This window comes from Coregonus clupeaformis, chromosome 30, assembly GCF_020615455.1.
Source record: "Coregonus clupeaformis isolate EN_2021a chromosome 30, ASM2061545v1, whole genome shotgun sequence".
Taxonomy (NCBI): domain Eukaryota; kingdom Metazoa; phylum Chordata; class Actinopteri; order Salmoniformes; family Salmonidae; genus Coregonus; species Coregonus clupeaformis.
Window position 1 is genome coordinate 27,617,320 of NC_059221.1, and position 13,907 is coordinate 27,631,226.

At 45.4% G+C, this 13,907-nt stretch overlaps 1 protein-coding gene across 1 annotated transcript in view; it reads left to right on the top strand.

Moving 5' to 3' along the window:
- epha2b (eph receptor A2 b) overlaps positions 1–5,889 on the top strand; it is a 34,696-nt gene extending 28,807 nt beyond the window's left edge. Inside the window, exons 10-17 of the mRNA XM_041856199.2 lie at positions 15–140; positions 989–1,174; positions 1,335–1,396; positions 1,517–1,726; positions 1,923–2,072; positions 2,706–2,899; positions 3,499–3,654; positions 5,071–5,889. Of these exons, the coding sequence (XP_041712133.1) occupies positions 15–140; positions 989–1,174; positions 1,335–1,396; positions 1,517–1,726; positions 1,923–2,072; positions 2,706–2,899; positions 3,499–3,654; positions 5,071–5,179 (1,193 nt within the window). The 3' untranslated portion in view covers positions 5,180–5,889. The remainder of the gene's footprint in view (positions 1–14; positions 141–988; positions 1,175–1,334; positions 1,397–1,516; positions 1,727–1,922; positions 2,073–2,705; positions 2,900–3,498; positions 3,655–5,070) is intronic.
- The last annotated feature ends 8,018 nt before the right edge of the window (positions 5,890–13,907 follow it).

Genomic DNA, 13,907 nt, shown 5'->3' on the forward strand with positions numbered 1-13,907 from the left:
GTATTCTTCTCCAGAGCAACTGAAGCCGCTAAAAACCTACGTGGATCCGCACACATACGAGGACCCCAACATGGCCATCCTCAAGTTTGCCAGTGAGATCCATCCCAGCCATGTGACCAAGCAGAAAGTCATTGGAGCTGGTGAGTGAGAACCCAGTTAAAACAATGTGCTTAAGGACTTAGGAGGAAGGTGTTAAAGGGTTTTTACATCCCCTAAGTCTGTTTATTTTCAGATGCATTAGTGCTACAGCTTGAGCTCTTGAGTGACAGTGGGTAGACCCTCCAGATCAGTGGGTAGACCCTCCAGATTAGTGGGTAGACCCTCCAGATCAGTGGGTAGACCCTCCAGATCAGTGGGTAGACCCTCCAGATCAGTGGGTAGACCCTCCAGATCAGTGGGTAGACCCTCCAGTTTAGTATTGATGGATTGCGTCCTCACCCTGCATGTTTAGACATAATTCAGTGTGGCAACTGCTTTGATTCGGGGACCAGTGCTTTGTCTCAAAAGACTCTCAAATACTTCTGTTTATCTTAATTATTCTGGTGGATTTGAGTGTCTTTTGAGACAAAGCACTGGTCCCCGAAGCCAAGCAGGCTATACTATACCTCCTTGGGCCCAAACTCCTACTTCTCAGATGACGGGTTTATTGCAGTGTGACCACATCTGCCCTTTGAACCCCCCCGTACTGTTTTCCCACGACCGTGCTCGGCCCTCCCCTTTGTGACAGCTGATTCCCATGCTCCCAACCACGCCACAGGCTTCCACCAAGAGAGACGGATACTTTTTTTACACAATCCCACAATAACACACCTCTGTGAAATGCCCCGGGGCAAAACCACTCATGACCCCTTCCTTGTTTACTTTCCCCTTATCCAATTTCCCAAACGCCTGAGACTCGAGACACTGCAAGCCACACCCCTATAAAGGATAGTGCTTGAAATATTGCTCAATCTTTGGGTTTTAAATCAATTTTCCTCAACGCCTCTAGGGGAGTTTGGAGAGGTGTACCGTGGTATTCTGAAAGCGCCAGGGCGGAAGGAGGGGGCGGTGGCCATTAAGACGCTGAAGCCGGGCTACTCGGAGAAGCAAAGGCAGGACTTTCTGTCAGAGGCGAGCATCATGGGACAGTTCTCCCACCAGAACATAATTCGCCTGGAGGGAGTTGTCACCAAATGTAAGAAAGCTATGTTAGCCTACTGGGCACTACCTACACCAATAATGGTATTCTCCTGTCAAGCATTCACTTTACCTGTTTATATATACATTCGATATGTATATATTTCATGCCTGTTTGGGCAGTAGTTAACAGTATTTATGCCCTTTTTTGGTTCCAGTCAAGCATGCCATGATTGTGACTGAGTATATGGAGAACGGCGCATTGGACAAGTACCTAAAGGTGACTAGGCCTACAGTACATCCTATACAAGTTACCTTTTATAAATGAAAGACAATGAGTTACTACAGCTTCCAAATATTTCTAACAGTATGTGTGTGTTACAATGTGTTTCCCTTTCAGGATCGTGATGGCGAGATGCCATCCTTCCAGCTGGTGGGCATGATGCATGGCATCGCCGCCGGCATGAAGTACCTGTCTGACATGAGCTACGTTCACCGGGACCTGGCTGCCCGCAACATCCTGGTCAACAACAACCTGGAGTGTAAGGTGTCTGACTTCGGCCTGTCCCGAGTGCTGGAGGATGACCCTGAGGGCACCTACACCACCAGCGTGAGTTAACATTGGACATTACAACGGTTGGCTTTGCTCAGCTCTTGCTAACACCTTTGCCTTGTTAGCACTGTATTTCAGTGTAAACTGCTCATAGAGGACTGTCATTGAATTAAATGTACTTTAATTTAATTGAAACAATGTATTTTTTGGGCTCTGACCGGAGTGTGTTGTCTACTTGTTTCCCCTCCAACAGGGTGGTAAGATCCCCATCCGCTGGACAGCCCCAGAGGCCATTGCCTACAGGAAGTTCACCTCGGCCAGCGACGTGTGGAGCTTCGGCATCGTCATGTGGGAGGTCATGGCTTTTGGAGAGCGTCCCTACTGGGACATGAGCAACTGCGAGGTACACTACAATGCTAACGCTAACAAAGCCAAACAAGGCAGGAAGCCTTATAGTTACACTGCTAACGTAAACCAATGGAAACCCATGAATTTACCGCTAACGGGAATGCTAGTACTAACTATCATAACAGCTCTGTGAACCTCCGATCAAGTGTGGGATCTCAAGGTGACCCACTGCCGCACCTCACATAGTCAATTCTCTATCAGATACAGAGGTACCATACTCTGGAATTCTTATCTTCACATTGCCAAAACCTCATCATCCCTCAATAACTTCAAGCGAAGACTGGGGGTCAGCCTGATGAACCAAATTACTCAGTAAACTCCTCTATATAGCCTAATGCTCACACACTCACATGCGCACACATGCACACACACTTTTTAAACAAAACAACAACAAAACATTTGTGATTACTAATCAATTAATTTATACATTTATAATTAGTAGGTTTTGTTATCTGTTTTAACAAACCTTTTTTATTTTTGTACTTATGTATTGTATAGTTTTTTTGTGGTATGGTTTTCATATAAGCCCTTGGGCGTCCAACCACATCTGCACACCGTTTGTCTATTACTTGTTTTCTTTGGTGCGAATAAATTAAACTAAACTAAACCTCTAGCCTCTGGTTGTCAGGTCATGAAGGCCATCAACGAGGCGTTCAGGCTGCCAGCGCCCATGGACTGCCCATCAGCCGTCTACCAGCTCATGCTGCAGTGCTGGCTGCAGGACCGCTCCAAGAGGCCCCGTTTCCCAGACATCGTCAGCCTGCTGGACAAGCTGCTCAGGAGCCCCGAGTCCCTGAAGGCTATCGCAGACTTCGACCCCCGGTATGAGTCCTTTACTCTCTAGAAGGGAATTACACATCAAAGTATATCCATGAACGACTGGAGCACAAGAAAAAGCAAATTCTTGGTAGGATAATGTGGCAGCATAATGTGTGCATGTGTAATAATAATTTGGTAGGTGCTTATATTTGTCAAATTTCACACGTTAATACACATCATTTGTTTTTTGCATATCCCAACTCCCCCTGAGATACCCTCTGAGAGTGGGGTTACGGCCAGGGTCTGCCATTATCAACGGCGACTCTGGAACAATTGGGGTAAAGTGCCTTGCTCAAGGGCACATCGACAGGTTCTTCACTTTGTCGGCTCGGGATTTGAACTAGTGACCTTTCAGTTACTGACGAACGCTCTAACCGCTAGGCTACTTGCCGTCTCTGTATGTGTGCTGGTGTCTGTGAACAGGTTTTAGACACAAAAGACAAAGATCTGTCAGGTTCTTTTATCAGTTTCCCCATAGCTGCACCAACTGGTTTTTATCTCACCGTTTCCTTGCTGAGTAATTACAGCCGTCTATCTTTGTCCTGATTGTCGGGCAGCTGGTGATGATTATAGCTTACTCTGCCCTACTTTCCCTCCTCCAGCGTATCCATCCGCCTGCCCAGCACAAGTGGTTCGGACGGCTCACCGTTCAGGTCGGTGTCAGAGTGGCTGGAGTCCATCAAGATGAGCCAGTACAGCGAGAACTTCACCTGCGCCGGAGTGGTCACCATGGACCAGGTGCTGCAGATGAAGAACGTGTGAGTAGTGTTTTTCTAAAGCATCTTATTAGATTTTTGTGGGACGTTCTGTCTGTTACTTGATGAGATGATGTTCCTCAAAACAATTGACTACAAAAAAAGACAATCCTAAGATTGGATGAGAGATGGAAGCTACAATCTATCTGCAATATTAAAGCTGATCTGATAAAAAAATATATAAGATTGGATGAGCATATAGGAATGTATTAAATAGATATGTATAGAGTACCTGCACAATGGAGAACAACTGGTTCCCAAGCTAAGTCCATTCTTAGTTTTCCAAACCATGTTATGGATGTGACTTCTGCTGAGTGTTTGGGGTTTTTGTTTTTGAAAAAGTAGATTTCGACAGCCAGAGAACCGTTTAAGGACAATATAAACTCCGGCCTCTCCACAACTCAAGAAAACGAGTGAGATGGAAAAAAATAATGGAGAGCGAGAAAGAGCAGGCTCATTTGCGATGGCCTTGTGGCGGTGACTTGTGGTTTGCTCCCTCCCCTCTTTTGTGCCCTCCCTTCCCTTTTTTCAATGATTTCTCTCATCCCTCCTTCCCCACACCAGCAGCCTGAAACCGCGGGTCCTGGCTGTGTAGGGCTTATGCAACATGAAAGGACGAGGAGGAGGAGGAGGAGGAGAAGAAGAAGAAGAGAGAACAGCCACTAGACTAGAAGGGGCAATGTGGAGATAGAGTAGAACAGTTGTGGATAAGGAGAGGACTTTGGACCATCGCACACCCCAAAAAGTTAACAAAATACCCAGACGAAGGCACTGTAACCCTAAATATTATATCACTCAATCAGTAAATACAGTATCTGGGAGGTAGATAGTCTGCAACTTTCTTCATTTTCTGTAGAGCTATGGGAGACGGAACACATCTACCGACGAGGCTTTCCTTTTAATCCTAAGAAAGAGGGCTGTGTGGAAACGGGAAACGTCTTTTGAAGTGTGTGTCATATTCCGTGGTGAGATTTTACGGTCCCTTGCTCCATCTCTTGTCATCTGGTAGCACTCGACTGAACTATTTACGACACTCCCTCTGCTCGCCAGGCAACTGATTCATGGGCGAGATGGAGAATCCTCATTAACTAATTAAGACTGTAATTAAACCTGGTAATGAGGGACTTGGATGTGGCACGCCTTCGCCAGGTTCTGTCACGTGTGGCTGTGTGAGGGGTTTACCTCATGTTTGCCCTTCCTTGAAAATGAGAAACTGTCCTCCTGGCTAGTCCCTAGAGGTTATTTTCAATAGGGTGCTAACTTTGCTTTCACATCCAGTTTCATATTGATTACCTAAATGAAGGGAAGATGGAAGAATTAGTTTGAAAGGGAATCCGAACCAGGTCAAGACGTGAATTCCCCAGTTGCTATCCAGTGGCTCTATAGCTCAATTGCTCTCTTGTGCTTTCTTTTTCACAGGGATATCAAGAACATTGGCGTAAGACTGCCCGGCCACCTGAAGAGAATTGCATACAGCATCCTGGGCTTGAAAGACCAGACCAGCACACTGAGTGTATTTGCAGTGTGACCCAATACTAGTGGTGCAGGAATTTGAGTCGGGCACTGAATCGGGCAGCACTCTGACTGAACTTTGAACTCTGTGTTGGACTGGACTGGAGCGGAGCTGCAGGGACGGCTTTGGACAGGCAAACTGAACACGTCTTAGGGACATGGTCTAGCCAAAAGAGACTGACAATACTGTACAATCTTAAAGATTTGTAACAGACTTGTTAAGCGTATCCAAAAAAAGGAATGGAGAATTTTTACAGCAATAAATGTATTGATGAGACTGTGTATATATTATAGTGTATATATTTTGTATTATCCATGTCAGTTGTACAGATACAGTTCATTGCCCAATCTTTGTTTATATTTTGTTTGCATGCTTCTCATCTCACCCCTGAAACAAATCAAGTGATAGAAGTCTTGGAATGGCTTGTACCGAGGTTGTCTCTTGCTTCCGTAGCACCTAATATTGAGAAGAGAAAATTAAGATAAGTGACAAAACCACTTAAACTTAGTTTAACCAAAGCAATTCTTTGTGTGAAGTGGCCTTTTGGGAATGAGTCTGGTGGTGTTGGTGCCAGTGAAATGCATTGTGGTCCATGTAATCTCTTGCTAAACTAATGAGAATGGACTCGAAGCAGAGTAGACCTGAAAGGGCCCGGGCAGGACATTTACATTTTAGTCATTTAGCAGACGCTCTTATCCAGAGTGACTTACAGTTAGTGAGTGCATACATTTTCATACTGGCCCCCCGTGGGAATCGAACCCACAACCCTGGCGTTGCAAGCGCCATGCTCTACCAACTGAGCTACACGGGGCCCACATACGTTAACATGATGTTGCATTGGTGTATGCCACAGTCTTGAGGTTTTTGTCTTAGTCCAGGTTGGGGTGTTGTTGGCTACTGTTGTGCCTTATCTGGGCTTGATTCAGATGTCAAGCTATCATATGAATTTGAGTTTATATGAAAATAACGTGTGAAAAGATATGAGGTACTCCTCATGTTCAGTTTAACTGGCCGCAAAGGCTTGTGTTAATCGATTGGGATCAAGAACATCACTTATAATGAAGCACTTCAATAAGTAACAATTGGGTTGAGTTGCCATTATTATTATCATCATGCCATAGGAAGATCATTTGAAATAAAATGAGGCAGCTGAAAGAATTTGTTTATATTTGGGTCGTTCCACGAAATGAGTTCCTTTTGCGTCCCTTTGATATTTTAAGTAGAAATTGTGCACACAAAAAAACATGTTATAGTAAATTAAGTGCCCTTTAAAATAGACCACATGGTAAATTCAACAAATCAGATTTTTTTATATGAATGAATACTTGCTAAAGTGCCATAATGCAGCATTTTGACATGTCCCTTTGTTCATCCTCTTTGACTTCTAGGAAGATTTTAACCCACTTAACCCCAAAAGTTGTAAAGCCCTAGTTATTTTGTTGCCTTGACAGTCATTTCTGAAGATTATTATTCATTTCATGTTAGTGATTCCATGATTATTCTTTTTTAACACCTGTCCCTTATTTTAAGGTCAACCCTGTTACGTGAAATAAAGTCTTGTTTTAATATGTTGAAACTATTCCTTTTTAAATATTTTATTTTCAAAAGAGACATTGAACATCTAATAGTAAAATATTAGTGTAAAAGCAGGTGAGCTGGTTCTACTCTTTGGCCGTTTTGTTGTGGAAAACTGAGTGGGTCGAGCATAACATGTCAACCCTGAGTGGCGCAGTGGTCTAAGGCACTGCATCGCAGTGCTAACTGTGCCACTAGAGATCCTGGTTCGAATCCAGGCTCTGTCGCAGCCGGCCGCGACCGGGAGACTCATGGGCGGCGCACAATTGGCCCAGCGTCGTCCAGGGTAGGGGAGGGAATGGCCGGCAGGGATGTAGCTCAGTTGATAGAGCATGGCGTTTGCAACGCCAGGGTTGTGGGTTCGATTCCCACGGGGGGGCAGTATAAAAAAATATGTATTCACTAACTGTAAGTCGCTCTGGATAAGAGCGTCTGCTAAATTACTAAAATGTAAAATGTAAATGTAAACCCTGTTACCCATAGATAGACAGGCTAGAAATCTTTTAACAATGTAATTGTTTGTGAAGCTTGCATTCAATTGCCACTCCCTGCTGCACACAAGCTTCCATTCCCACTGTCACAAGGGGATTTATGGCTGCTTTAAGATGAAGTCGTCAACCCTGTTACTTTATTTGGCACTTAATAGGCAGTTACTATAGTAATTTTTTTACTTAACCTCTGAGATGGGGGGGGGAAAGTTTTTTTAAAATTATTTTATAAATTTTAACGTGCTCTTTGACAGAATTGTATTATTATGTGAAATAAAATGTTATTTTCACCAAGTTACACTACTCGAAAGGTACCTAATTGGTGGAACGACCCATTTAATGATGGATTTAATTTTGAAAGGTATTGTGTCAAGCTTTATCAAGTCAGGATTACATTATTAGTGTGTGCCTTTTTTCAAAGTTGGTTGAAAGTACAAATACCCAACATTTTTCTATTAAATAGATGATTTAGGATTAGAAATGCTTGTTGCGATTTCAGAGAATGTGAAGTGTAGTTTTTTTTTAAATCAGAACTTAGATTTACTATTATTTTCTTGTTCCAATTGCTTTATCCATATTTCTTATTTGGTGTTCAGTAACAAGTGTTTTATGGGATGAAACTATTTGCTTTGAGAATGCAGATACCATTACACTTGGTTTATTATTTTTCCTCTCAATGCATTTCACTGATAAAGTGCCTGTTTCTGGTAATACCAAGAAAGTATCAATTTTCTTCAGTCTTAATTGACCAGCTCATCCATATCCAATCATTTTCCCAGATCTGTTTGTGCTCTTGCCAACACACCAAACAATGGAGTTGGCAAGAGCACAAACAGATCTGGTACTAGCCTATATCCAAAAGACAGTGTGCATTATTTATCCCAGTGCTCTAAAAAGATGACTGCAAATCAGTTTGTTACTGACTCTCTTCACTACTTCACTTTTTGCTGTAACTTTTTTGGACTGTCTTATTTCACAAATCTTATGCTCCTTGTTTCATATATGAATATAGACGTCTTGTGAATTTTTCCAATTTCCATTTGGAAAAGGGACTTGACTTACATTTTTGCCTTTTGTATAATTTGACTTTTTAAGCATATTTTACTGCTTTTTATATGAAAGTAACAAATGTGATGTTCAATTTAGGTAACTTTCATCAAAGGGATGTCCAACACTCTTAATGTAGCTGTCTTTCAGACAAATTAGCAGTTTCTTGATTTAAAAGTAAACTCTGTTTTATACTTTATTTAATAGTCTATTTATTTTTTACTTTTATTTATTGACATAATTACACTGAGCTGAGATTTATTCGTAATTGAAGGTTGACTTTCAGTCACAAACTTTTCGTTGCCTTTCATTCATATTTGATTCCATTTGTTGCCGTTGACTAATGATTGACGTGCCAAAAAACACCACTTACAATAAAGCCTGAAATTTGATTTCCTTTTGCATTGTCCACTTATTGATGTAATTTACAAACACGGTACTGAGGATTTCGTTTTTCTGTATGAATGTGTTTTCCCCCCAGATAGGCTACAGGGGAAATTATGTTTAAAATAAACCTGGATATCATTTTAATGTGGCTGTTTTATATTTACTCATTTTGCGTCACAAACATCTATTTTCTTATGTTAAAGAGTAGTGCATTACAATAACTTAATTCCAGTATTGGATTGATATGAATGCAGTTCCTGTGTCAACATCACTGAAATAATTTGAGATAGAAAGGGCATTAGATTATCATAGCAAATAAATTAACTGTGATGTAAAAAGCTAGACTTGATAACTGCTTAATCAGAGTTGGTCCAAACGTTAAACATTCTCAATGCCTTGATGATTATCTTGTGTTTTTGTTTGTTACAAAATGTAAATATCTTGATCTACAATTAAATGACTTTCCCCATTTGGGAAATCACCAACGTAGTATCAGAACTTCTCCCATAAACTTTAGGCTTATGTTTAACTCGATATAATAAGACCAATCATTAGCCACTTACTCAACTGGCAACATTGGCTTTTCAAGATTTAAGATCTCTAATGAGTCATGGTCAACATGCAGATGACTGAAAACCACTGTGCCATGCAGTCTGGCAAGCCCAGACCTGCCCTTCTCTAAGTTGCACTTGGTGGTGTTGACCAAGCCTCTCCTAATCTCATTCAGGTTAACCTTGGATCTGGCGCCGTCCATTTTGAATTAGCTGGGGTTGATTGATGCAGGTAATAAAGCATATAATGCCTTCCATAGATAAGATGAACAAACGAAAAAACTAATGTAAACATTTAAATATGGAATTAATCTAGCTGGGAAAGTGGGCCAACAAACAACTAACAGGTAGACCAAGCATGGCAACAGTGATAGTCATGTAAGCATGACTTTGTCATGGTCTTTGTCCTTGACTTAGCCTACAATGTGTGTTCTAGGACTCTGAGGTGAATGTGATGCCTAGAAATAGTCACGGCTTTGTGTGAACAGAAAAAACTACAAGGAAGTCTTCTACCATTTTCCATCCTCAGGGTTCCACCCTTACAATGTGTCTCATATGTGGTGGAACCTTTTTTTCTATGGTCCCAGAGGGAAAAACAAGAGCAGAACCACAAGCTATTTATTTGCTAAATGTGTGTGTTGATGTTTGTGTGGGAATCCATGTCAGAATGTATTTAAGCCAACAAGCAGTTGCTGTATGTTTTGTCATAACAAAATGTCTACACGGACTGAGTTGACCTTTGTATTTTATTATCTATGCACACTGACAGGGCCCTACACACTACACCCACTGATACTCCAACACACATATAAATACTCACTCCATCATTTTCTCACACACGCATAATATGCACTTCTTATTTCTTATTTTTATATTGTGTGTGTTTTTGTTCTACCTTGTTATTTTTAGTATTACATTGTTATTGATTGTCGGGTTTAGAGCTAGCAAGAAAGGCATTTCACTGTACTTGTGCATGTGACATTAAAACTTGAAACTTGTCAGTGTCTGTATGTACAGTAATATCATTTTGTGTGTGTGTGTGCATGCAGATATTTGTGCGCAGTTTAGCTGCAGGCCACAATAGCATTTGTGGTGATTGTGTTGAAGGCTTTGAGTCGATGCCTGCGTCTGGGACACATGGTTAAAGTAAAGCCTACCCTGTGGATTCTTCTGTGTGGGGGCCCGCTGTGGCTTTCACTCTTTATAGCAATCCTCCTTTTTGTGGCTTTAAAGATGTCTCTGTTCTTCTGGAAAATGGCCATTGGGGAAAAGAAACGACCATGCTACTGTTCATGTATGACTTCTCTCGTCTGCTCCTGTTTTGTTCTGGGTAGCTCTCATTTTCATGTGTGGATTCAAAACTGGCAACACTGTGGAATTTACATCCATACTAATTTTAGAGATGGGTTCCTGACCAAAAAACACATCCTCCAATTTGTGTCTATATTGGTCTTCCTTCTTCTTTCAGCTCCCCTTTCTTTCTCTTACTCTCATGCTTTAGAAAAGTATTATCTTCTTAAGTCTTTCCCCAATTTTCCAGTTTTCTTTGCATTGTCATCTAAAAAGTGCTATAAGATTATTGCAGTGTTTCTGATTGCTAGCACAATTGCTGAAACAATGCATATAAATATAAATTGATACCTGAATACTGAAGATAAAAGCAACTTTTTGTCTCTGTTTTCTGGTACTAGGCTTGGGCCCCAGAGACCTTTCCATACCGGGCGCGGTACCAGAAAACAGAGACAAAAAGTTGTTGTTACCTTCAGTATTCAGTCTGTGCTTCTGAATTTTACAGAATACAGTTTAATTGCTGTTTATATGTCTGTGTGGAGTCTCATTGGTGCTTCATAGCAGGAGGATCTTGCTCTGCAAAAGCTTTTAGATTTTAACGCCACACAGCCTGGGTGGTATAGTCTTAAATAGTTGTACATGTGGGCCCCAGGTTCGGTCTAAATAATTCTCAATTTGGATTAGCCATTTAACCCCCTAGTAAGTAACCTAATAAAAAAAATCACCATCAAAATCCGTCAGTTTAAACTAGAGATTTTTTGCATTGAATGCGTCTCAATCCACCGCATCTGCGGATGTCGCACTTCCGCATCTGCGGTGAAAGGTGGCAGGGCTAGAGCGGTGTTTGTCAGACCATGAGACTCACGAAAACGTCTGTAGCGTCCGAACAGTTTGAAATACAAACTATTATGGTCACCGCTCTATGGAAAGGGGAGACTCTCACGAACACTATGGTGGTCTCTGTTTTGCTCTACAACCCCCACAAGTGTCAGGGGACTCGTCTGAAGTCAGTACCGTCGATGTGCCAACTTCTGTTTGTAGCGTCTGAACCGTCTGGGCTACAAACTAATGTGACTCGTCTGAAGGTAACCCAGTACCGGTTTTAAAAAATGAATGGAAGTATGAAGGTAGTTTTGTGCCTACCCAAAAAAGGGGTTAAATATGTGTAAAAAAAGAAAAACAATATTTCCTGAGCTTTCTTAAATCTCCTAGATATTGGACAGATATTATTGTCACGATCGCCTATGAAATACGACCAAAGCGCAGCGTTGGGAGTGAACATGACTTTAATGTTGAAATAACGACAAAACAAAACACGATCCGTAACGTCCTCAGTACATCGACTGAACATAGAACAAAAACCCACAAACAAACAGTGAAACACAACAGTATAAATATGGCTCCCAATCAGAGATAACGAGCCGACAGCTGACACTCGTTACCTCCGATTGGGAGTCATTGACCAATCACCACTAAACACCAACAAAATGAAACTCACCCAACCCCAACACCACCAAATGAGATACACCCTGGCTCTAACACACAGTCCTAGAACCAGAGTGTGACAGTACCCCTCCCCAAAGGCGCGGACTGCGACCGCGCCTAACTACAAGCAAACAGGGGAGGGCTGGGTGGGCATTCCTCCTCGGCGGAGGCTCCGGCCCGGGCTTCCTCCCCATTTCCTCTCCAACCCCCAAAGTACCCCTGGGCCTGTCTAGCCCCGCTGGCCGGAACCGGACTGACGACACGCGCCCCTGGCTTGGTGCGTGGATCCCGGCTGGACGGCTCTGGCGGATCCCGGCTGGACGGCTCTGGCGGATCCCCGCTGGACGGCTCTGGCGGATCCCGGCTGGGACGGCTCTGACGGATCCCGGCTGGACGGCTCTGGCGGATCCCCGCTGGAAGGCTCTGGCGGATCCCGGCTGGACGGCTCTGGCGGATCCCGGCTGGGACGGCTCTGGCGGATCCCGGCTGGACGGCTCTGGCGGATCCCGGCTGGACGGCTCTGGCGGATCCCGGCTGGAAGGCTCTGGCGGATCCCGGCTGGACGGCTCTGGCGGATCCCGGCTGGACGGCTCTGGCGGATCCCGGCTGGACGGCTCTGGCGGATCCCGCTGGACGGCTCTGGCGGATCCCGGCTGGAAGGCTCTGGCGGATCCCGGCTGGACGGCTCTGGCGGATCCCCGGCTGGGCGGCTCTGGCGGATCCCGGCTGGACGGCTCTGGCGGATCCCGGCTGGGACGGCTCTGGCGGATCCCGGCTGGACGGCTCTGGCGGATCCCCGGCTGGAAGGCTCTGGCGGATCCCGGCTGGACGGCTCTGGCGGATCCCGGCTGGACGGCTCTGGCGGATCCCGGCTGGACGGCTCTGGCGGATCCCGGCTGGGACGGCTCTGGCGGATCCCGGCTGGACGGCTCTGGCGGATCCCGGCTGGACGGCTCTGGCGGATCCCGGCTGGAAGGCTCTGGCGGATCCCGGCTGGGACGGCTCTGGCGGATCCCGGCTGGGCGGCTCTGGCGGATCCCGGCTGGACGGCTCTGGCGGATCCCGGCTGGACGGCTCTGACGGATCCCGGCTGGACGGCTCTGGCGGATCCTGGCTGGACGGCTCTGGCGGATCCTGGCTGGACGGCTCATGGCTGGCTGACGGATCTGGCTGCTCATGGCTGGCTGACGGGTCTGGCTGCTCATGGCTGGCTGACGGATCTGGCTGCTCATGGCTGGCTGACGGATCTGGCTGCTCATGGCTGGCTGACGGATCTGGCTGCTCATGGCTGGCTGACGGATCTGGCTGCTCATGGCTGGCTGACGGATCTGGCTGCTCGCGGCTGGCTGGACGGATCTGGCTGCTCGCGGCTGGTTGACGGATCTGGCTGCTCGTGGCTGGCTGACGGATCTGGCTGCTCATGGCTGGCTGACGGGTCTGGCTGCTCATGGCTGGCTGATGGTGCTGGCTGGGCGGCTAGCGGTGGAGGCGGACCCCAGCCTCGGATTGCAGTCATCACCTCCAGCAGGGCGGCTCCCATCCGCATGAGCCGCTCCTGCCCGTCACGAACCCGAGCCTCCAGTCCAGCATAGGCTGCGTCGGCTCCTGCTGATTCCATAGCAGGTGTATGATTCTGTCTGGCGGAAGGCTCTAGCGGCTCCGGTCTGGCGGACGGCTCTGAAGGAACAGGCCGGGCTGGGCTGGTGACGCACCCCGTAGGATACGTGCTTGGAGCAGGAACAGGCCGGTCCGTACCGGGAACACACACCACTGGCCTTAACTGGGGATCAGGAACGGGCCGGACCGGACTGGTAACACACTTCAGTCTCTCATGCCGTGCCACAACAACTTCCCTCCCTCTACTCGCCAATGGCTCCCGTAATCCGATAGCCTTCTCTCCAGCTCTCCCTGTGGCAGCCT